Below are 24435 nucleotides of genomic sequence, written 5' to 3'. Positions count from 1 at the left end.
CCTTTGGGAGAGTAAAACTTGTGCATGCTTCTGTTAATATCTATTCCCATTTTGTTCATGCCTGTGCTCATGCAGGAGAAGCTTCTAAAAATAAACTATTATTCCTTGACATTTGCCTTCATGGGCCATCCATGATGCCTCAAGATGGACAATGCTCTTGCTTCAACTCTTCTGCATTCAAAAACTTTGGTACCCACTGGGTGGTGGTGGCGCAAACCTTTAATCCCAGCACTTAGGAGGCAGAGGCAGGTGGAACTCCGTGAGTTCGAGGCCAGCCTGGTCTACAGAATGACTCCCAGGACAGCCAAGGCTGTTACACAGAGAAAGTAGAGAGTCAGCACATGTATCCCTGCTATTATTCCTGTTAAGATCTTGCTGTGTAGACCAGGCTGGCTTTCTGTAATCAACCAATTAATTATTTTATGTGTATGGTGTTTTGCCTGTTTGTATGTCTGTTCTCTATGTGCACGTCTGCTACGGAAAGAGAACAGAAGAGGGCACCAAATCCCCTGGAAATGCAATTAAAGGTGCTTGTGGGTGCTGGGAAGCAAACCTGGGTCTTCTGGAGGAGTAGCCAATGTTCTGGACTGTTGAGCCATCTCTCGAGCACCCTCTGCCTTTTTGTTCTGAGTCAAGGGTCTCACTATGTAGCCATAGCTGGCCTAGACTAGGCTGGCCTTGTATCCATAGAGATCTGTGTGCTTCGGCCACGGGAGTGTGGGATTACAGTCAAGAATCACCATGCCCAGCTAGGAAAGGACTTCCTGGGGATGGAGAGATGTCTCAGTGGTTAAGGGCACTGACTGCTCTTACAGAGAACCGGAGTTCAAATCCCAGCACTCACATGGTGGCTCATAGCTGTCTGCAACTCCCAAGATTTGACACCTTTACACAGACATACATGCAGGCAAAACACCGATGTGCATAAAGTGAAAAGTAAATTAGTTTTTAAAAACGAAAGGGCTTCCTGAACAAGTTCCAAACAAAAGTCTGGGTTACCAGTTGGATCCTGGGTTCCTGCAGATACAGGAAGATGTGAAATTCAGGATCGTTGTGCCAGTGAAAGCAAGAGCTCCTAGACATGATCAGAGTTCCTGATGCAGTTGAGGATGGAAATCTCTTTTTTGTTTTTGTTTTTGTTTTTGTAGGCAGGGTTTCTCTGTATAGCCTTGGCTGTCCGGGACTCGTGTTATAGACCAGGCTGGTCTCAAACTCACAGCGATCTGCCTGCCTCTGCCTCCCAAGTGCTGGGATTAAAGGTGTGTGCCACCACCTCCACCTGCCAAAGATGGAAATTTCTATAGAGAGAAGTCCGGTCTGTAAAAGTCAGAAATCACTTTATTCCAAGTGGGCTGTACTTGAGATGCTTCATGGAGGGCAAGGGGGCAGCCTCATGGTAGGATGGGAATGTTCCTGTCTGAGGTCCAGACACAACTCACAGAAAGATTGAGGCTCACATGGAGGGTCAGTACAGACACCCTTTCGGGGGTGGGTGGTACCTCGGATCCTTACTGTGTGCGGTCAGAGATTCCTAAACGGGCTAAGGTAGGGACTGTTGCTCCTATCCAGGTCTAAGTGGGTCCCCTGTGGCTTAATAGAGAAAGGAATCCCTTCTAGATGTAGTGGCTCATGCCCAAAATCAAAGCACCTTTTAGGATGAGGCAGGAGGATTGCCACCAGCGAGTTCAAGGCCAGTTTGGGATACATACTGAGCAGAAAGCCAGCCTGCTTTATATACAAGAGTGAGACCCTGTCTCAGAAAAATTGAGAAAAACCAAACAACTAGATGAAGCTTGAAGTGCTCGGCAGGCAAGGGTGAGGCCAGTCTGGCTGCAGAGAAGGGACGGGGAGGGGGAAGGGAGAGAAAGGAAGAGGGGGAGAGGGAGGGGCAGAGGAAGAAAGGGAGAGAGAAATGGAAAGAGGGAGAAGAGGGGAAGGGGAGAGGGAGGGAGGGAGGGAGGGAGGGAGAGAGGGAGGAAGTGGGAGAGAGCGTCTGCACATGAACAAGAGGTCTAGTTCCCATAGACTCACAGAGCTGGGCTGTGCTTCCTGCGCAAGTCAGGGCAGCTGTCCTATGAGGATGTGAACCTAGGATCTCTTACGGAGATCAGGTCAGGAACCTACGTGACAGAAGTTTTGAGTAGAGCTGCTATTCAGATAGTGTTAGCAGGGAAGGCGTGGTGGTGCATACCTGTAATCCCAGCACTGGGGAGGCAAAGGCAGGTGGATCTCTGTGAGTTCAAGGCCAGCCTGTTCTACAAAGAGAGTCCAGGACAGCTAGGACTACACGGAGAAACCCTGTCTCAAAAAACAAAACAAAACAAAAACAAGACAAACTCCAAAAGAAACAAAACAGATAAGGGGGACTGCAAGGTGTGAGAGCTGAGATTCTTTTGGGGTCAAACACACACACACACACACACACACACACACACACACACACACTCAAATATATATATATATATATATATATATGTATAATGGCTTTTATAGGGCCACAGCCATTCTGGACAGTCTTTGAAAGGGATATAAACTATTTGAAAAAATTTTTTATTCCTGAGATCAGATCTGTCTGTCTTTATATATATCAAAGCTGGATTTGAATTCACTATGTAACCCTAGCTGGCCTTGAGCTCATGACAACCCTACTGCTTTAGTTTCCTGAGTTCTGGGATTACAGATGTGGACTTCCATACCTGGCTGCACTCAGTGGCACTAATTGACAGGGAGTTGCTCTGTGGAGAAGAGTTACGTATCCATAGTGTGTTTTGTTTTTGTGCCCCCATGTGGGGTTCTAAGGGTAAACAACTCTATTAATACAAGTAAAACTCTCTTTTGTTTTCTTTTGTTCCTCTATGTAATAGCCTTGGCTGTCCTAGAACTCACTTTGTAGACCAGGCTGGCCTCGAATTTACAGAGATCCACCTGCCTCTGCCTCCCAAGTGCTGGGATTAGAGGCGTGTGACACTACATCGGGTACAAATAAAACGTATTTGGTTTAGGATTAGGACAGAAATTCCAACAATTTCTGGGTTTGTTTTTTTTGTTGTTGTTTTGTTTTGTTTTTTGTTGTTTTTTGTTTTCAGGCAGGGTTTCTCTGTGCAGCCTTGGACAGTCTGAACTTGTTTTGTAGACCAGGCTGGCCTCAAACTCAGAGATCTGCCTGCCTCTGCCTCAAGTGCTGGGATTAAAGGTGTACATCATTGCACCCAGCTCTAACAATTTCTAAAATGGCCCTAAAACATATTTCTTTTTTTTTTTTTAAAATTACATTTATAGCTGGGCAGTAGTGGCACACACCTGTAATCCCAGCACTCAGGGAGACAGAGGCAGATGGATCTCTTATCACTGTGAGTTCAAGGCCAGCTTGGTCTACAAACCGAGTCCAGGATAGTCAAGGCTGCACAGAGAAACCCTGTCTTGAAAAACCAAAAACAGAAAACAAAAAAAAGCAAATTTTATACTAACAAAATACTCATTTTTACATAAAGGATTAAATCTTCGAACAGAAGATATGGCATAGTCAATAAATGAGGCCTGAGTTCAAACACTCTGAAACCAGTTATTGTAGCCGGCACATGTAACCGCAACAGTGGTGAGATGGGGAAAAAAAAAACAAATTCCCTGGAACTCACTGGTGGCTAGCCTAGCTTACTTTGCGAAGTTCCAGGCTATTAAGATGCCCACTCCCTTGCCAGGTGGTGGTGGTACAAGCCTTTAATCTCAGCAGCACTGGGGAGATAGAGGCAGGTGGATTGCTGTGAGTTCCAGGCCAGCCTGGTCTACAAAGCAAGACAGTCAAGGCTACACAGAGAAACCCTGTCTCGAAAAACAAAAACAAGCCAGGTGGTGGTGGCAGCAGTGCACACCTTTAATCCCAGCACTGGAGAGGCAGAGGCAGGTGGATCTCCCTGAGTTCAAGGCCACCCTGGTCTACAGAGTGAGTTCCAGGGCAGCCAAGGCTACACAGAGAAATCCTGCCTTGGGGAAAAAAAAGAGAAAGAAAGAGAAAAACAAACAAACAAGAAGCTCCCAAACTGAAGGTGGAAGGTGACTGGAGAGTGACACCAGAGGCTGTCCTCTGACCTCCACACCCATACAAAACAAACAAAAAACAAAAACAAACAAACAAAAAAACCTTGGCTGAATATTCGAAACTGTAAGAAGTCAAGCATTTTCAACATTTTTTTTAGAATTGGTCAATATCTTGGTTTTATTATCATGAGTGCTGAGAATGCTGTTTCAAATAAATATGTAGTACAAAGTGGCAAAGCCACATTTAAGCCTGGGCTAGCAAGATGGCTCAACAGGTAGGGGTGCTTGCTGCCAAGCATAATGACCTGAGTTCAATTTGGGGGGGGGAATCTACATAATACAAGGATAAAACTGACCCCTGCAGTTGTCCTCCGACCACCACCCTGGGAGTGCTGGGATTAAAGGTGTGGCTAACTTGTGCTTATTAAATTGAATGGCATATTCACTTTGGGGAACAGTTCACCTAGTTTACTAGGAGCGTGACGAGGTACTTGGCAGTGTGGCTCTCTCCACCTATAAGGTATAAACTTCACAGGCTGCTTATTTTTATTTTTATTTTATGTGTGCCAGTGTTTTGTTTGCATGCCCGGTACCACGGGAAGCCAGAAAAGGGTGTTTGATCCCTTAGAAACTAGAGTTACAGAAGATTGTAGGAAGCCATATGAGTGTTGGGGATTCAACAGGACCCTCTGGAAGAACAGCTGTGCTCTTAACTGCTGACTTGTCTCTCCAGCCCCCCCCCCCAGAGGTTATTTGTGATTTTGTTGTTGTTTTGAATTCCTGACCTGCCTGTCCTCAACTTTCCAAACCCTGGAATTGCAGATTTGAGCCACTATATAGCGCTTTGTTTTAAGATGAGGAAACTGGAGGCCTCATTTTGTTGTTGGAGTAGGCTTGAGCTACCACATTGCATTTCAGAAGATGTTTTGGCTCTCAACCCCTTCATCCTTGCCCATTTCCCACAAGGTAGCAGGTGGAGCTGAGCTAGGAAAGAGTACATGCCCTTCGGGAAGGTCCAGAGAACACCACATCTGAACTTCCAGTCTAACCTTTTCCACCGAGACTGTCTTTTGTCCTGTGGAGGAGGGCCCCTAGCTCACAGTGGGAAAGTATGTATTTTGACAGCACCACAAATGTACACAGAGCTGCTCACATTGTCAGCCCTCAGACACACTGTGACATGACACATTCTACATGGTACACACATGCACACCCATACAAACATACTTAAAGACTGGCAGAGTAATACTGCCATTGGCAAAACAACAAAGACATTCGGAGACACACATCTTGTTATGTCGTTGTTTTTTTTTTTTTTCTGAGACAGAGTTTCTCTGTGTGGCCTTGGGTGTCCTGGACTCGCTCTATAGACCAGGCTGGCCTCAAACTCACAGAGATCCACCTGGCATGTGCCACCTCGTCCGGCTCTTGTTACATCTTTGAATATGAACCATTGCCCACAAGCTCATACAGTTCAGCATTTTGTCCTTAAATGTTGGCACTATTTTGGTGAGTTGTGGGGCCTCACTGGTTGCGGTGAACTGTATGGCTTAGAACAGTTCTCTAGCTCCCAGTCTCAGGCTCGACTTTCTGTTCTGGCTGCCATGTGAAGAGTCTTGCCGAAGACACACCCCAATAACAGCTGCTCTTGTTTCTCTGCCATAATGCATTGGAATCCCTTTGAAACGGTGAGCCCGGGGGCTGGAGAGATAGCTCAGAGGTTCAGAGCACTGACTGCTTTTCCAGAGGTCCTGAGTTCAATTCCCAGCACTCACATGGTGGCTCGCAACCATCTATAATGTGATCTTCTGGTCTGCACCTGTACATGCAGGCAGAGCATTGTATACATAATAAATAATTAAATACATCTTAAAGTGAGCTCAAATAAATCTTCCTCATTTAAGTTACTGCTGCCAAATATTTCATAACCGCATCAAGGAAAGTAAGGACCATATGTTGTCACAGCCGTACACAGTATTGTGCCTCTTACTGTTGTTATACACAGTCCTTGCTCAGTGTTTCAAAGAGGCTCAGCCATCTGATTCTGTGCTCTGTTTATGTAGCGTCACACTGTCACAACGGTCACCCAGCGTCATGCACAAGCACACAACTCCATCCTCACATGTCTTGTCACCTACTATTGTAACACACATTTCCACATGTTATCCTGCAGCTTGGTGACACCCTTGCCATCTCACCCCACCCCCCCCCCCCCACCCATAATTATGCAGTCAAAGACCATCTTTTGAAAAAGTTTATTTATTCATTTGACATCCTGGTCATAGCCCCCTCAGTCATACGCCATCTTAACAATGACACATGGAGCTATCCACAAAACCTGGTACATTTGTGCGTCGTTAATTTCAGTTGTAGAGCTTATCATGCCTGCCACCTCTAGGCTCATGTAGTTATACATGGCAGATGGATATGCTGTCATAAAAGAGCCATGGACACCACCCTATGCCCCACTCGACACTGACATTTATTTAGCCAAACACAGCCTCATGGCTCCAGTTTCAGGAGTTCCGTGGTGGGTTTTCTTTTACAAAAACTTTGAAGGTACAGGCAAGGAGATGTCTGGGGCCCAGAGCGCTGTGCTGTAAACAATGATGGCTCTAAGAGGAGGGTGAAACACGCATGGTAGCATATGCCTGTAGTCCCAGCACTTGGGAACTGAGGCAGGAGGCTGTCAAGTTTGAGGCTAGCCTGGACTATATAGGGAATTCAAAGCCAGCCTGGGCTACGTAGTAAGACCCTGTCTCAACCTCCCCCCAAAAAAAACAGAAACAAAGGAAAATGCCAGGCATGGCAATAGATGACTATAATCCAGTACTTGGGAGGTAGAGGCAGGAGAATCATAAATTTGGGGTCACTCTTAGCTACCTACATAGTTCATAGTCAGCCTGAGCTACAAAAGATCCCATCTTCAAAAAAATTAAAAATTAAAAAATTTAAAACAAGAGGAGGAGGACACCTCCTCTGCCCCAAGGGCAAGGCCATTTTGTATACCTTCAAGAACTGAGTGGAGCCACCACAGTGGTGCTGGTGGTAGGAGGCACAGGACCTGTGGGAAAGGAGGCTGTAGGAGATCCCAGCAGAGGTCCAGGAAAAGGCATAAGATGACTGACGGGCCCTGACAGCACCACAGGTCCCAGGCCCTGGTAGAGATGGGCAGTACCCGCAGTGCCCAGTGTCAGGCCTGAGGCCACCTCCCCACAATTCCCACCACTACTGCCACCGGCTACCACCATGAAGCCACCAGCTGGTCCGTCAGCTGCTCCCGCTCCTGCCAGACTTGACCCCCGCTTCTTTTTCCCTTTTCCAGATGCCTTGCGATTCCTAGTTTGAATTCCATCCTTGCGCATGGTCAGTGGTCGGTTCACCTGTAGAAAGGGAAGCCACAGGGTTGCCAGCTCCAGCCCTCTGTGCCTAATATGGGCAAAGGACATCCTCTCAACGCCCCCTTTTTGTTAAGAATGGGGAATTTTGGGGCTGGAGAGATGGCTTTAGAGGTTAAGAGCACTGACTGCTCTTCCAGAGGTCCTGAGTTCAATTCCCTGCAACCACATGGTGGCTCACAACCATCTGTAATGAGACCTGGTGCCCTCTTCTGGTGTGCATACATGTGGCAGAATACGGTACAAATATTAAATAAATAAATCTTTTTAAAAATGCTGCATGAAGGGCTGGAGAGGTGGCTCAGCGGTTAAGAGCACCGACTGCTCTTCCAGAGGTCATGAGTTCAATTCCCAGCAACCACATGGTGGCTCACAGCAATCTATAATGTGATCTGGTGCCCTCTTGTGGCCTGCCAGTGTACATGCAAGCAGAGTGCTGTATACATAGTAATAAAATTCTTTTTTTTTTTTTTAAAGCGCTATGCTCTTAAAAAAAAAAAAAAAAAGAATGAGGAATTGGATCAGTGACTAGAGTAATCCACCCAGGGTGAGATGGGTTAGAGAAACCTGTGGTTGTGTGGCCCTGAGCTTATGATACCCTCCTCTACTGGTTAAGAGTTATTCAAGCCTTAGAGCATAGGAATGAAAGGGAATGGAGGGGGCAAGAAGAGAGTGAGGAAGGATGGATCGGAAGGAGTGGAAAAGAGCGAGGAGAACTAAACAGAGGAGGAAGTTCTGCAAAGAGGAAGGACGCAAGGGGGCGGGGAGGGGGGAGTAAAGGAGAAGGCAAGTTGGAGGAAGAAAGAAGACCCTGGGTAGAAGAGCAAGTTGAAGGTGGCTCAGGACTGAGTGGGGGCGGGGGCGAGGTGGCATGAGGGCAGGAAGCCAGGAAGCACCGTGAAGGCTAGAGTGTCACCTGATGGAGCTTGTAATAGAGGCCACAGGCATTGCAGACGGGATCTCCACTGGCATTTCTCCGCCAGAGTGTTGTGGTGGTCGTTTGGCAGTTAGTGCATTGAGTGCCTGCCCGTTTGCTGACAATCTGAGGGACAAAAGGGTGTAAGATTAGCGCTCTGGGGAGGTGGAAGTTGGGGATATGGGCTTTCAGGGCCTGAGAAAAGGGCTGAAGGGCTGAGAGGCACATTGAAGGCAAGAGTTCCTATCTTTGATAAGGTATCTATCTACCTACCTATCGTCTATCTATCTATCTATCTATCTATCTATCTATCTATCTATCTATCTATCTATCTACACAGGGTTTCTCTGCATAGCCCTGGCTGTCCTAGAACTCTCTCTGTAGACCAGGCTGGCCTCAAACTCACAGAGACCCACCTGCTGAGATTAAAGGTATGCACAGCCACCTCCACCTAGCAAGGAGTTTTTTTTTTTTTTAAATAATCTATTTTTTTATAATCTAGGTGAGACTCCTTTGACCACATATCAGAATCTCTTGGAGGAAGCCAGGTGTGTAACTGGCCCACTCAGGAGACAGAGACAGGAGGACCATAACAAATTAAAAACCAGTATGGTGTACATAGTTCCAGGCCAGCCCAAGACTACACAGCAAGACCCCATTTCAAAGAAAAATCAAACCAAATCAAAAGACAAAAGCAAACAAAAAATCCCAAAACAACAACCTCAAAACAAAACCAAAAACTCCAAAGACTCTCTTGGGAAGCTACAAAAGTTCCTGGAGCTGGGGGTGTAATTCTGTTGTAGAGTGCCTGCTTTGCATGCATGAGGCCTTAGACTCCCATCCGCAGCACGCACGCACACACACCCACCCACCCCAAAATGCCAAAGTCTAGTTGCCCAGTTCAATGAAGTCATCTCTTCTGGAAGGAAGTATCCCAGGAGATTTCAATGTGAACCATAAGTAGGGTTTTTACCCCACTGTTAAGGGCAGGAGTGAAGGTTTTCACGCAATTCGAGGACAGGGTTTCTATTTGAAGCCTCAAAGGGTAGGTAGAGGATGGAGTTCTCTAATCCAGAGCAGGGTTCCTGTATAGGAAAGGGATGGATGATGCTCTGAGGGGAAGCATGAGAATGCGGGCAAGTGTACTATGTGTAGGGGTGTGGGGATGGCATGGAGTATGAGTTGCTCAATGGTTCCTGTAGGGTGGGAGACTATAGGCTCTTATCCTGGGCAGGAACAAGTCACCTGTCCCATCAGGCCAACGTTTGGGCTTACCAGTCGCTTCTTGGGCCGGATGAGAGGCCGGTTCTGACCATTCATCTTGTGATACAGGCCACAGGCATTGCATAGGTAGTGACCGGTCCTGTCCCTCCGCCACAGTGGAGTAGCTGTTGCTCCACAGTTCACACACTCTCTGGCCTCTAGTAGGTAAACAGGGCAAAAAGGGAAGCAAGGTTCAGCTCATCCTCAACCTGAAGCTACCTAGCCCCACGCAACCACCCTGCCCCTTTCCGAGAGCCTCACCACAAGGAGCCAGTGGTAGGCTTCCGTGAAACTTGGGGGAAGAGTACGCTGCTGAACTGAGAGGGCTCCCAGTGGGAGAAAAGAAAGGACTGGCAAAGTCAGCTCCCCCATAAGCACTGCTGGCGACAGGGAGCGACGCAGGCAGTGCAGTCCCCAGGGTCAGGAGGTCTGGACTCAGCCGCTCTGTCTTCAAGGTTTCCAGGAAGGTGGTGCTGCTCTTCCCATCTGGGTCTTCCAGGGCCTGGGGAGGGGTATCCTCGTGGCTGGTGCACACAGTTGAAGCAGGGTAGAGCCCCGTCTTGCTGTAGGCCCAGCTAGCGTAAGGCGAGCTCCCTGGGATTCCTTCCATACAGTTGAGCAGTGGGTACACCTGAAAGACTGTTAGAGTCGGGTATAGCGAGGGAAGAGGAAAGGAAAGCATTAAACCTAAGGTTATCCAACTTTTAGAAGTCCAGTGGTGTCCATTAGTCCCAACATGGCGGCTAGGGGTCTTTGGTTTTTGGTTGGTTGGTTTGTTGTTTGAGACAGAGTTTCTCAGCTGGGCAGCGGTGAGAGTGATTAAAGGCATGCCTTTAATCCCAGCACTCGGGAGGCAGAGGCAGGCAGATCGCTGTGAGTTCGAGGCCAGCCTGGTCTACAGAGTGAGTCCAGGACAGCCAAGGATACACAGAGAGACCCTATCTTGGGAGTGGGAGGGGGGCGGGGAGCGGGGAAAGCCTTGGCTGTTGTGGACTCCAAGCTCTCCACAACAGTTTCTTGCTCCTAGGTGACTCCTGGGTCCTAAGTCCTTCTGGTCACTATAGCAACAGAAAGGGACCCTCCATCCCTTTTTTGTCTAGGATTTGGATGACTACTGTTGGGATTGGGAAGCTGCAGGCCAACTGACAACTAAGGCAGCTAGTACATACTCCCAGCCTTGCTTCTCAGTGTGGTCACTCCAGGATGGAGGACAGAGAGGACTGCTGATGTTCCCAGGGCAAATGCGTCAGTACATCTATACACAGATGATTTGGTACAATCATGAGCCAACTGATGATCTCTATGGCAACCCTAACAGCTTCCAGCCAAGGCAGCTACCCAACAGTTACCTGGGGAGTGTCTGTAGGCCTCAGTGTCCCTGTAGTAGGCCAGTGCAGTGGCTGCAGCTGTGGCTGTGCTTGGGGAAGTGGAGGAAGCTGCTGCATCCAACCCCTCAGACCCAGAGGAGAAGAAACCAGCTGGATCTGGTGTTGAGGACACCAGGGCAGAATCCACAAACTGGGGCAGGGGTTCTGAGGCCCCCAGGGCTCCTAGGCCAGGAAAATCCATGGGGACACTGGGGCTTCACCTGTGAAGACAGGAAGGCTTGTGAAACACAGAAATCCTTCCCTCTTTCCTTTCTCTTCCTCCAAGCCTGTCACCTGGAGCTCTGTATCTCTCTCTCTCTCTCCCTCCCCCACCCTGTGTCTACCTGTCTGTCTGTCTCTCTCTGTGTCTGACTGACTGTCTGTTTCTGTCTGTCTCGGTGTCTGTGTGTGCGTGTGTGTGTGCCTGCCTGTCTGTCTCTCTGTCTCTGTGTCTCTCTGTCTGTCTGTCTGTCTGTCTGTCTGTCTCTCTCTCTCTCTCTCTTTTTCTCTCTCCTTGACTGTCTTGGACTTGTTTGTAGACCAGGCTGGCCTGGAACTTACAGAGGTCCGCCTGCCTCTGCCACCGGGGGACTGCAGGCATGCACTACCGCGCCTGGCTGGTTTTTCTGGGTTTGTTTTTGTTTTTTGTTTTTTCGAGACAAAGTTTCTCTGTGTAGCCCTGGCTGTCCTGGACTCACTCTGTAGACCCAGGTTGGCCTCAAACTCACAGCGATTTGCCTGCCTCTGCCTCCCGAGTGCTGGGATTAAAGGCGTGCGCCACCACATGCAGCTGTATTTCTCCTTTCCATCTCTCAAATTCTTTTCCTCTTCTTTTCTTTCCTCTCTTCTTATGGTGTCATCCCTCCTGTCTCTTCTTTCATCCTCGTATTCTATCTTTCTTCCTTTGAGCTCTTCCCCAACCTCTCACTGCCTCGTTGGTCTTCATCCTTCATTACTCCCTCACCATCCCGCCTCTGTTCCCTCTCCTTTTCCTCCTGTCCTCCTAGCCCTCCTTCCATTTCTCGCATCTCTGTGTCTTCTTTCTTCCCTCTTCTTTTTCTCTTCCCCTTCTCCGCTTTCACTGTCCTCTACCCCCCTCCTTTTTCTGTTCTGTTTTTCCTGTCTTCTCCCTTCCTTGTTGCTCTCTTCTTCCCTCCCCTCACTTCTTTTCTTTCCTCCTGTCCCCTCCTTTTTGTGTACCACCTTTCTCTTCCCCTTTCTATAGCTCCTCTTTCCTTCCTCCTCTTTTATTCTCCTTTCTACCTTCTAACCTTCCTCTTTCTCCTCCTCCTGCGAGCCTTTGCTTCTTTCTCCCATTCTTCAAGTCCACCTCCTCCTTCATTTCCTCCTCCTATTCTCTCTTCCCCTTCCTTTTTCCTTCGATAGAAACAGAGTGCACAACCAAGGTTCCTTGGACCCCTCACAGCTCCCTCAGGACCTTAGGGTTCACTCTTCTGTGCTCCCTAACTTCAGCCCTATCTGTTGTATCTTGCCATATGACTTTCTCAGAAACCCCGTGGTTTCCGGCTTTATTCCCCCTCCCCCGCCTCAGTTGTGTCTGTAGACAGAGGGCCCCATTAGTTCCTCCCTGCTGTATGGGGGGGGGTAGTACCCCTGCCCCCACACTGCTTATCTCTACCATCCCCGCCCAACTTTTGAAATCACCCCAAAGCTACTGGCTTCCTCTGAGGAGAGTGACAGGTAGAAGGTGTTCCCACCCTGGTATCTTCCCTGCCAGGGAGAAAGGTCTGTTCTCACCACTCCGAGATCAGTTTCCCCATTTGCTATATTGGAGGTGGTATGCTAAGAGCTGAGCACCAAGCGCTGAGCCTTTCCCTCTGTCTCATATTGCATGTCTGTCTCTTTAGCCTTCTGTCTCTCCCTCCCTGGATCCTGTCAGGGCTGATGACTGTGTTTCTCCTACGTCTTTCTGTTTCTAGGGAGTACCTTTGAAAAACAAGACTTTTATCTTTTGTGTGTTTATGCAGTGTATGCACGTGTGTGTGTGTGTGTGTGTGTGTGTGTGTGTGTGTGTGTGTGTGCTCTCAAGTGCACTTGAAGGGTGTTGTCCTCACCTTCCATGTTTGTTTTCTCTAAAGCGTGTCATATTTTTCCACTGTGTGCACCAGGATAGGCCTGTGAGCGTCCAGTGATTCTTCTCCACCTCCCATCTCTCGGTGGCTCCGAGGATGTACATGCTACTATATCAGTCTGGCTTCTGGGGATCTGAACTTGGCCCCTCACACATATTCAGCAAATAATTTATCCTCGGAGCCACCTCCCCAGACTTCTAGGGTGTAGCTTGCCCTCTCTTTTTGAGCTTTTATGAAGGTGTGTTTTCTCCCACACCCATACTTGTGAATGTCTCTCCATCTTTGCAATTCTGTATCTCTTTTTGCCTCCCAGTGCCTCTTCCCCCTACTTCTTTCTCTGAGCTATGGATTCTCTCTTACTATTCCTTTGTCTCTCAATGCCCCTAACTACACACAGCTCAGGAGAAGGAGTCAAAGAGGCTGCATCTTACCCCTGACTGGTTGATGGTCCTATTTGTAGGGACCATGCTGGGAATAAAACAACTCATGAGCATGTCCACCATCACCTTTTTGGATAGTGTCTGCATGCTTGCACTCTCTTTTCTCTCCCCCTCTCCCCCCCCTCCACCCTCTGTGTCTCTGTCTCCCCCCCCCCCCCCAGTTAACCTTCCCTCTCTTCCCTCCCTCCCTAATTCTTTTTTCTTTCTATTTTTTCAAGACAGGGTTTCTCTGTGTAACAGCCCTGGCTGTCCTGACCTCCCTTTGTACATCAGGCTGGCCTGGAGATCCACCTGCCTCTGCCTTGAGTGCCAAGATGAAAGGCATGCACCACCACGCCTCACCCGTCTCTAATTCTTTGTCTCCGTTCTTCCATGATTCATTTTCCCTCCCATCATCTTTCCTTCTTTCCTTTGTTTCTGCTTTTTTTTTTTTTTTTTTTTTTTTTTTTTTTTTTGCCTTTTGCCCATGGCCCTCCTCCTACCTCTCCTGTGCTCGCTCTATTTCATCTTCCTGTGTTTTGTGCCTCTTGCTTTTTCTCTTAGTTGCTCCCGTTCCTCAATTCTCTTTTTTGTCCCTCTCTTCTCTCTCACTATACCTTTCTTTCTCTTCCTGGCACTGTTCTTCATCTCCTCACCCACCCTCACCCTCACATTCTCCCTCTGGCCTTACTGCCTTGACCCTGTACTTCTTCTTACCTTGGTGGGTCCAGAGCTGCCCACCCCTCCTGGAGCAAGGGCCCACCCTCCTCCTCAGTTATCACTCTCCCGACAGAGATAAAGTTTATCTCAAAGCTGGGGGGTATGAGAGCTCCTTATCAGCTGCCTCAGTAGAGAAAGTGCTGCCCTAACAAGGAGGCACAGCAGCTGCACCTACAGCTCTCTCTGGGCCCAGCCCCTCACCCCAGGTAACAGCCCTACCCAGGCTCCCATGGGGCCATAGGAGCAGAGGCAGGATCTAGGGAGCAGATATGGTACTTAGGGGGCTAGAGGGGGAATCTGAGAGTCAGCTGTGGGATTGGAGTCAGAAGTTTGGGTATGGCTATGGCGTTTAGGGGAAGGAAACACTGGGTTTGAGAAGTAGAGTTGAGCTTAGAAGTTCAGAGAGACATTTTGGGCTCAGAAATGGGTTTGGAAAACAGATGGCGAGGTTAGGGAATCAGAGGTGAACTTTGACAGTCAGCTGCAAAGTTAGAGATGTAGTTTAAAGGTTAAAGTTGGGTTCTGAAGGTCATGGTAAAATGTGAGAGAGCCAAGTTTTTGGATTTTTTTTTTCTTCTATTTTTTCCTGGGAAGCAATTGGATTTAGGAGAGAGATGGACCTGGCCATCTGTGGCCATCTGTGGCCGATGTCTACAGATGAATTCTGGGAACACAGGAAGAGTGGGAGAAGCCAAGATATGGTCGGAGTAGAAAAAAAAGTGTGGAAAGAGTGGGCCTCAGTGGCCAGTTAGGCCTTAGGCCTTAGGAAAGACAGGCACAAGGGTCATTGTGATAGATTTGGCGGGGTGGGGATGGGGGTGGGAGCACAAATTTAGTGTCTAAAGTAACAAACAAATTTTACCCAACAGGTAGGAGGAAGGGGACAGTTTGGGGAGGTCAGAGCGAAGACCCAGGGAGCAAGCGTGGAGGCTGAAAAGCAACAAGAGGAGGGCTTTGACACATCCAAGACAGGTGGTTAGCCAGAAAGAATGGGGCAGAAACAGACGGACTCACTTGGGATCCGACATAAGAATCCTGGGGAGGCCAAAGTGAGGTTTTTGCTGTTTTGTTTTCTTTTTCATGAGAACAGAGAGGCAGAGACAAATTTCCATTAGTGAAAATCAGATTTGGGAGAGATAGGAGCTCGGGGAATGAGGCATAGTATTTTTTTTAGGGAGGGGGGCGGTATATACGGAAGGTAGGCCTAGGAGTATGAGGAAAGAGTTAAGGGCTCAGCGGAAATAGATAGCGTAAGAAGGACTATGGGAAGAAGCTGGGGCAGACAGAGGAAGGGTTTCAAGGGAGATGGAGGTTAGAAACAGAAGCCTGGGGAGCTGTGAAAGAATTCAGGGATGACCCACATTTTAGGGACAAGCTATGGGTCGGAAAGCCTAGAGCAGGCTCGGGCAGCAGGCTGAAGGGGAGGGGGAGGGTTGTCACCTTGCTGGAAGGTTCCTTGGGAATTGACACTGACCTGGGCTAGTTGATGCAGAGGGTTCAGCCACCTTAGTGATGTGGTGAGTTCAGTGTGATCCCAAGGGTGTCCTCACTGGCCTTGGCCTTTGAGTCTCCCTTCCTCCCTCCCTCCTGCCAGCCCGCCCTCCCTCCCACCCATTTTCTCCCTCCTCTTTCCTCCCCTGGGAGTGGCTGGTGCCCCAGTGGGTGGGGCAGTGCAGGGGAGGGGGTGTGCCGCCTGCTTGTGGGGGACTTCTTAGGCTCTAAGTAGTCCCTCCACCCTTCCTCTCTACCCTGTACATTGTTGGATCCAGCTTGCCTTTAGCTTCTGTGGAGTCCAGTGTCTAGTCAAGCTATATGAGTTCTAGTTAAGATAAATGGCCCACTAGGTTTTTCAGTGAGGAAAGGCCCTACTGCGTGCCAGTTTATGTGTGTGCTGGACCTCTATGTGTGTGAGCCCTCCTGGAGAGCCAGGAGAGAGGTACCTGTACCCATTTTGCAGGTGAGAAGAATAAGGCTCAGAGAGGTTTGGGACCATTTCAACCAGAGCCTGTGGGCCACCTTTAGGAACCAGTCTGCGGGACTAAGCCAGGACTGGCAGAATGAGGGTACATTTCTTTAGTGCTTGGGGCTTGTGCCTGGGGCTTACGCCAGCTCTGGCCTGCTCTGGGGCAGCAGATAAGTCTTATCAGATGGAGGCGACTGTGGCTGTTGGTGCCACAGTAACAGGCTGTCTTGGGGTTGGGGGTAGGGTGGGGGATGCACACAGGGACAAGGGCCTCAACTTCTTGCCCGCCATTCGTTAGAGGCGGGAAACTGAGGTAAAACCCAGTGTGGGCTCCCCTGTGAGTCCCAGAGGATTGGGATAAGATGGCAAACGGGAGAGATAGTAAGAGAAAGCAGACAGAGGCAAGAGCAAAGCTATATGGAAAGAGATGGAAATGAGACGGAGAAGGGGAAGGAGGCAGCGAAAGGACACCTAGAAGAGAGAGCCAGAGACAGAGACAGAGACAGACACAGCCTAAGATGTTAAAATGAACGTGTGGAAGGGAGATAAAGAGACAACACGAGGCAGACATGTACAGAAGGTGAAGGAAAAACCTGGAAACGACAAAGGTCTAGGGCCCAGATGGAGACATGAAGGAAGACAAAAACAATGTTGTAAAGAGGGAGAGAGATGAGCCAGGCAGTGGTGGCGCGCGCCTGTAGTCCCAGCACTCGGGAAGCAGAGGCAGGTGGATCGCTGTGAGGTCGAGGCCAGCCTGGTCTACAAAGTGAGTTCCAGGACAGCCAGAACCATTACAGAGAGAAACCCTGTTTCAAACCCTCCCCCCCCCCAAAAGAGGGGGAGAGGTTCAAAGCCGCAGTCTGAGAGTATAGATGAGCCCCAGAGAGCAAGAGGGGAGGGGGAAGTTCCTGGTATTGATGATGTGACTGATGTGTGATCCTGGTCTGTGTCGCTCTGCTATCAGCCTACACTGAGGGGACACCCCTCCAGCCCTGGTCACTCATTGTTTACAATCCATCCTTACCTTTTCCTCTTGCCCTAGCAGGGCCTCATACCTACACAAACCTTCATCAATAGATTTTGAACAGCGTTTTTACATAAAATCACCATCACACACACACACACACACAGGTACACACTTGGTTGGCTCCTCATTAGGCTTTATGTCATAGCCTGGAAATCCATAGGCTAGGCTTCTCCTACTAACCATCCATTCTACCATTGAGGAGGCTGAGACCCACCGAGGGACAGGCAAGGGTCAAGCTGTGAGTTGGCAGGGTCAGCCTGCCTACCAGCCCATTCTAGAGGCCCTCATCTCGTCTTTTTTCTCTGCAAGCCATTGCTTTCGTAGGATTAAAAAAAAAAAAAAAAAGGGAGGCTTGTTTAACTCCTGTTGTATGCCACTTTCCTTTGTGGACCCCTGTTTCCCAAGGAAGGACACAATTCTCCACCAACCCATCGAGCCACTAGTAGGGGAGACCTAGGTGGAGTTATTTATGAGTTACCACTGTCCCATCTGTAATGGAGTAACAATGACATCTATTTCCCTATTGGGGACAATTTGAATCCATGTTAAAGTGGTCCGACCAACTGACTCAGTTCTCAAGATACCAAATATTCTATTTTTTTAAAACTGAGTACTCACGTGAATCTGAAATTTCCAAGTAGAATATTTGATTCGCTTACTGAGTGCTTAGGGTGTGCAAGCGCTGGTCCTTCTCACTTCCCGACTAGAACTGCTGTGAATTCCAGCTGTGATGCTAACAATGTGCTGAGGACACCAATAGCAATACTAACATGAACTCTTAAGTTGCCATGAGCTTTAATGCTGAGTCTAATGGTAATAGCAGGGGCTAGCTACCACTGTCATAATTCGAATCTAAGTTGATTTTTATTTTTGTAATACTTGGGACGGAACCTAATGCATCTCAAATGTTAATAGGCAAGAGCTTTATGACCAAGCTATAGCCATAAGCCTTAACACTAATTATTATTCCTTCTAATTTTAAGAATATCAGCCTCCAGTTCTCATCCTTGCCCCATGCTAGGAATGTAACTCAGGGCCTTGCATACACTGGGCATGTGCTTGCCTAACAGTGCAAAATCCCCAGCACCTGATTCGGCTCGCAGCCACATAGTAGTGCTAAACAGAGCACCGGGAGCAGCCCTGTGTGGTGGCAGAACGCAGGTGCTCTGCTACGTACTTCTCATGCCCAGTTTTTGTGCATTGCCATCAGGCTCTTTGTGGTGTGTCACCACTCTCACCTGCCAGACTGGAGTAGGGCCACAAAAATGAGACTAGCCATGGCCTCTGGTAACTCCTTTCACCTCTCATGCTGATTGGCTGCCTAGTTTCTTGGCAAGTCCTCCATTGGCTGTGCTTTAGTCGCTTCACTTGGAAAATGGTTATAATCATAGTTGTCCCTGACCCCACGCCCAGTGTAACTAATCTTCCCAGTGCCCGTGCGTGCGGCGCATCCTAAATGGTACTGTTTTGCAAACAAGAATTCTCATCACTGTTTAGTGCCATTAGCAGCAGGAGTTGGGAGTCTGAGGGTGAGGTATGGGGGGGGGGGTACCTCGTTGGGAGGAGAAGGCTAGAGGCATGCCCAAGAAATTGATGTGGTGGTAGACTCACATCCCATTTCTTCATTCCTGGAGGCGACAAAAGGGCTCAGTAAAGGAAATGAAGGGTGGGGAGTAGGGTGCCTCACCCCATTCCCTCCCCCATCCCTGTGGAGGGGTTACAGGCCCAGAAGTCTGTGGCCACAGTTGAGCCAGCAAGGAGGCAGCTGGGAAGGCACAGATAAGGGAATCAGCGGGGGCCAGGCTAGGCTTGGGGGAGCTCAGTACACGCGGGGGGTGGGGTGTCCGGGTTGAAGTGTCTTCTCGGTCAGGCTTCCATTTGAGACCCACACCAATGGCCTCTCTTCCTTGAATCCTTCCTTGGCTGTTCCCTCTCCCTCCTGACATCTTTTGAGGTGCTTGGAGCCTCGATTTGAGTTCAGCCATAGCACAACGTTATCTGAGCCTCTTTGAGACTGGAGTTCACCACGGTGAGATAGAATAAGGCTCATCTTGGTGGCATTACCACAGAAAGAAGCAGCAACCAAAACCTAAGCAAGGAGTCATGAGTCTGGCTTCAGAGGAAAACTGTTGGTTTTTGTCTCAAGAATTATTTTTACTCGAGACATCACAATTATACAGTAGTTACGGCAGAGCATGATCACTTAGTACATGCACATAATACGTAATGGTTGAACTGAGCCAATTAGCATATCCACTTCCTTAAACACCAAACACCAGTAGTTTCTTATTAGAAATGGCAAAAGTAGCCGGGCGTGGTGGCACACACCTTTAATCCCAGCACTAAGCAGGCAGAGGCAGGTGGATTGCTGTGAGTTTGAGGCAGCCTGATCTACAAAGTGAGTCCAGGACAGCCAAGGCTAACACAGAGAGACCCTGTCTCGGAAAAAAAGAAAAAGAAAAAGAAAAAAGGATAATAACAAAATAACACAAACGGACATGGTGTTACATATAATCTTAATACTCAGGATGGAGGCAGGGGGATCAGGACTTCAAGGGCATCCTTGGCTACATAGTGAGCTTGAGACCAACCTAGGATACATGAGATCTTATTTGGAAAAAATAAAAGTAGAGATGTGGGTTTAATTCTCAGCACCTACATAGGGCCTCCCAAACCTCTCTAACGCCAGCTCCAGGTCTCCTGCCCTTCTCTCACCTCTGTGGGCACCCATATGGTACATATGCATACATGCAGGCAAAACATTCATATACAGAAAAATTAAATAAAGTTTAAGACAGCCACAGTAGTCAGGCATGGTGGTGCATACCTTTATTCCTGCTATTCAGGATACAGAGGCAGCAGATTGCTGTGAGTTCAAGGCCAGCCTGGTCTTCAAAGCCGTCTGAGGACAACCAAGGCTACACAGAGAGACCCTGTCTTGAAACCTTGCCCCCCTAAAAAAAAAACCACAGCAGTGAATAAAGTAACTAATACAGTGCTGGGAACTGAACCCAGGTCCTCTAGCATAGCAGTCAGTGCTTTTAACTGCTGAGCCATCTCTCTAAACCCAAATTCTTCCATTTTTGCTCATTTTCTACTTATAATCATATTTGCACAAATAAATAGAGTGGGTTTTTTTTGTTTTAAGAAAAAGAGCCTGAGCCAGGCATGGTGGCTCATGCCTTTAATCCCAGCACTCGGGAGGCAGAGGCAGGCAGATCTCTGTGAGTTTGAGGCCAGCCTGGTCTACAAAGTGAATCCAGGACAGCCAAGTATACACAGAGAAACCCTGTCTCAAAAAACAAACAGACAGAAAGAAAAAGAGCCTGGTGATATTGATGCATGCCTTTAATCCCGGCAGGGGCAGAGGCAGAGTTCAAGGCCAGGCTGGTCTATAGAGTGAGTTCGGGACAGCCAGGACTACATAGAAAAACCCTGTCTCTAAAAAGAGAGAGAGAGAAAGAAAGAAAGAAAACAAGCCAGGCATGGTGGCGCACACCTTTAATCCCAGCACTCAGGAGGCAGAGGCAGGCAGATCACTATGAGTTCAAGGCCAGCCTGGTCTACAAAATGAGTCTAGGACAGCCAAGACTACACAGAGAAACCCTGTCTCAAAAAACTTAAAAAAAAAAGAAAAAGAATAAACATGCATACACAAAATTGAAAGGACTAGGGGAGTAGTTCAGTGATAGAGCAGTTGCTCAGAATTTGTGAGGTTCAAACCTCAGCCCTAAAAACAAAACATAGAAGTGACATGTTAACACATCAACATTAATTCTGTTCACTAACAGAAGTTTATTCCCTTGCCTCTTGTGTGGTTTTTCTTCCTGTAAAAGGCAAAACATGCTGAAGAGAAGCCATTGTGATTATTACTATTATTATTTTGAGACAAGAGCTCAATGTCGTCCAGGTTGGACTCAAACACATTTTCCTGCCATAGCTTCCTAAGTGCTGGGACCACAGGGATGCAAGCACCATGCCCAGCTTGGACTGTAACCATCCTGGCAGAGGATGAGATATTCTAAGGAGAGACATTTGTGCCCTTCCTTCTACTATCAGCCTGTTGAGAAAATAGAGTCAAAGAATCTCTCCCTCTCCCTCCCTCCCTCCCTCTCTGTTTTGTTTTTTGAAAGACAGGGTTTCTCTGTGAGCCCTGGCTGTCTTGTTTTCTCTTTGTAGACCAGGCTGGCCTTGAACTCACCAGGACTGGCTTCCGCTAGCACGACTGACTTCCCAGGGCTCTCACCCCAGGTGAAGGAGAAGGCTGGGACTCTAGTGGCAGCTAAAGGTTCTGACAGCTCATCAGACTACCTTGCCAGAGAGACTAGAGCCCTGACGGGCATGGTAGGCAGTACTACGCCTTTGAACAGGACTGCTTAGTTATGCATACCCATGCATTCTATTTAAATCCAAACTTCTTGTCAGGACCCTGGAAGACAGACAAAGCAGGGATGGGGACAAGGACATTAGACTTCTTTATTCTTTTGTTGTTGGTGTTTTTTTGGGACAGGGTTTCTCATGTACTCCTAGTCTGCTTTGTAGACCAGGCTGGCCTCGAACTCACAGGGATCCATCTGCCTCCACCTCCTGAAGACTGGGATTCAAGGTGTGCGCCACCATGCTCAGGTGACCTCTTGATCCGTTTCCTAATGTGGCCACATTGGATAAATGGTCTTTCTCTGCTTTTCACTAGTACTTGACTTTCTAGTAGGCACATTGAGAATAGATGGCCGAGCTTAGATTACTCAGGCTGCTGGGGCCTGGGCTCTGACCCTGATAATTCGGAATATTTTCTTTATTTTATATTTTTAAAGTGTGTGTGTGTGTGTGTGTGTGTGTGTGTGTGTGTGTGTGTGTGTGTGTGTGTGTGTGCGTGCATCATGTGCATGCGGGGACTAGAAGAGGACATTGGATCCTAGAACTGGAGTCACAGACAGTTGTGAGACACCTGATCTGGGTTCTCCACTAAAGTAGTAAGCGCTCTTAACTCCTCAGCCATTTTTTTTCCAGCCCCAGAGCCTTAGTTTCAATGTATATTTTTGTAGCACGAGCCTCCTCTATTTTCTTCTCCCTATTTGTTTTGTTTGGTTTTTTGAGACAGGGTTTCCCTGTGTAGCCTTGGCTGTCCTGGACTCACTTTGTAGTCCAGGCTAGCCTTGAACTCACAGTGATCTGCCTGCCTCTGCCTCCCAAGTGCTGGGATTAAAGGTGTGTGCTACCACCGGCAAGCCTCCTCTATTTTCTACCTCTTCTATTTTTTTTTTTTTTTTTTTTTTGCCTAGTGTGGTGGCATATACCTTTAATCCTAGGCAGGGGCAGGTGGATCTCTATGAGTTCAAGAGCAGTCTGCTGGTGTACAACGTGAGCTTGAGGACAGCTAAGGGTACATAGATCCGTCTCAAAAAAGAAAAGAAAAAAAAACACTTTTGGAGGCTGCAGAGATGGCTCAGCAGTTAAGAGCAATGACTGTTCTTCCAGTAGACCCAGGTTCAATTCCCAGCACCCACATGGCAGCTCACAACTGTCTGTAACTCCAGTTCCAGGGGAACCTGACACCCTCACACAGACAGGCATGCTGCCAAACACCAATGCACATAAATATAGATAATTTTAAATGTTTTTAATTTTTGCTAAATTACCAAGTGAAGAAGTATAGAAAATTATGCCCATACTGTTTGATACTCAACAAGCTCAATTCTGCCCCAATCTCAAAGTGTTAAGACTTCCAGTGTCAAGCCAGGCACAGTGGTGCACACCTGTAATCCCAGCACTCAGGGAAGCAGTCAGGTGGATCTCTGTGAGTTCAAGGCCAGCCTGGTCTACAAAGCAAATCCAGGACAGCCAAGGCGACACAGAGAAACCCTGTCTCAAAAGACCAAAAACCAACCAAGCAAACAAAACAACGCCCCCCCCCCAAACCATCATTTTTAAATCAGGAATATATAAATTGATGCCTTTCAGTTATAAAAAAAAAAAAGTGTTAGCTAGAAATAGCTTTGGGAGCCAAAGTTCTTTATCCTTACATTGAATCATTTCATGAGGGGCTACAAACCACCACTGAAATCTGAGAAATAAGTAAAACCAAAAATAGACAGACTTTTTTTGTATTACCATTGTCTGTTCACTTTTCTGGTTTGAGACAGGGTCTCATGTAACAGAGACAGGCCTCAAACTCACTGGTGAGCCAAGTGATGCTTCTTTCTGCTCGCCCCGCCCCCACCCCACCCCACCCCTACCCCCTCCCACCAAGGGTAGAATTAGAGGTCTAGACCACCAGACCTGACACAAACCACCTTTTATAGCAAGTTAGTATTGGCAGTTCATTTTCTAAAAACATTTTCTTTTTTGGGGGGGCGTGGGGTGGGGGGCGGCAGGGTTTCTCTGTGTAGCCTTTGCTGTCCTGGACTCACTCTCTAGGCCAGGCTGCAAAACTAATAGAGTACAAACAAGAATGATATTAAATAGCCGTGACTACATAAAGACAGTGGGAATGAAATCAAGCCAGGGAAGGGGAGACACTTCAAGCAGATATGCATTGAACAAGGAGGAGGAATGGGTCAGGGAAACAGGAATGGAGAGCCAAATCTGAGTTAGACGCCAGGCCAGTTTTATAAATCAAGAGTCTATCTTTTACATCCCCTGCCCCCAACACGATCTCACTGTAGCCCAAGTGTAGCTGAAACTCACTACGTAGCCATGAACTCAGTCCTGCCTCATACTCCCAAGTGTTGGAATTAGAGGCATGATCAATAAATACATTTGCCCCTTCCACCTTTTTGTGTGGTGGACAGATCTCCATACGTAGCACAGGCTAGTCCTGAACTCAAAATCTTCCTGCAACACCGTTCCTCCTGTTGGAGTTTCTGCCCATGTCACCATCCCAAACACCCTCTTTTTTTCTCATGCCCAGTTTACTAAGAGGAGGTTGGGCTCTGTGATTTTTCATTAGCTATGCATGCCCATCTCCTTCACCCCCCCCCCCCCCCATTTCCCCTTTTTTCTTTCTCTCTTTGGAGACAAGGTCTTGTTCTATAGCCCTGGCTGGCATGGAACTTACCTTCGATACTGGGCTAGTCTATTGGAAGGAGAGCTTGCAGTGGTCCTCCTGCCTCGGCGTCCTGAGAGCACGGATTACAGTAGTGCAACGCTATGCCCAGCCTTGAGAGATGTCTTCCGTAATAAGCATCTTTGGCCTGAAGGAGTGGGCTGTCCTTCCAGAAGCTGCAGCATTCCT

General features: G+C 48.1%; 1 protein-coding gene across 1 annotated transcript; it reads right to left on the bottom strand.

Annotated features, from left to right (window-relative positions):
- Positions 1 to 7046: 7046 nt before the first annotated feature.
- On the bottom strand, positions 7047 to 15788 carry Gata1 (GATA binding protein 1). The gene is made up of 6 exons (XM_051141576.1): positions 15686 to 15788; positions 10962 to 11200; positions 9874 to 10251; positions 9625 to 9770; positions 8350 to 8475; positions 7047 to 7418 (listed from the first exon to the last, which is right to left on the bottom strand). Exons 2-6 carry the CDS (start codon positions 11179 to 11181, stop codon positions 7047 to 7049), a joined length of 1242 nt encoding a protein of 413 aa, XP_050997533.1. The 5' UTR covers positions 11182 to 11200; positions 15686 to 15788.
- Positions 15789 to 24435: the final 8647 nt, after the last annotated feature.

The sequence above is a fragment of the Acomys russatus genome, chromosome X (assembly GCF_903995435.1).
Source record: "Acomys russatus chromosome X, mAcoRus1.1, whole genome shotgun sequence".
Lineage (NCBI taxonomy): Eukaryota > Metazoa > Chordata > Mammalia > Rodentia > Muridae > Acomys > Acomys russatus.
Note: the sequence above shows the minus strand (reverse complement) of the source record. Positions and strands in the feature narration are given on the sequence as shown.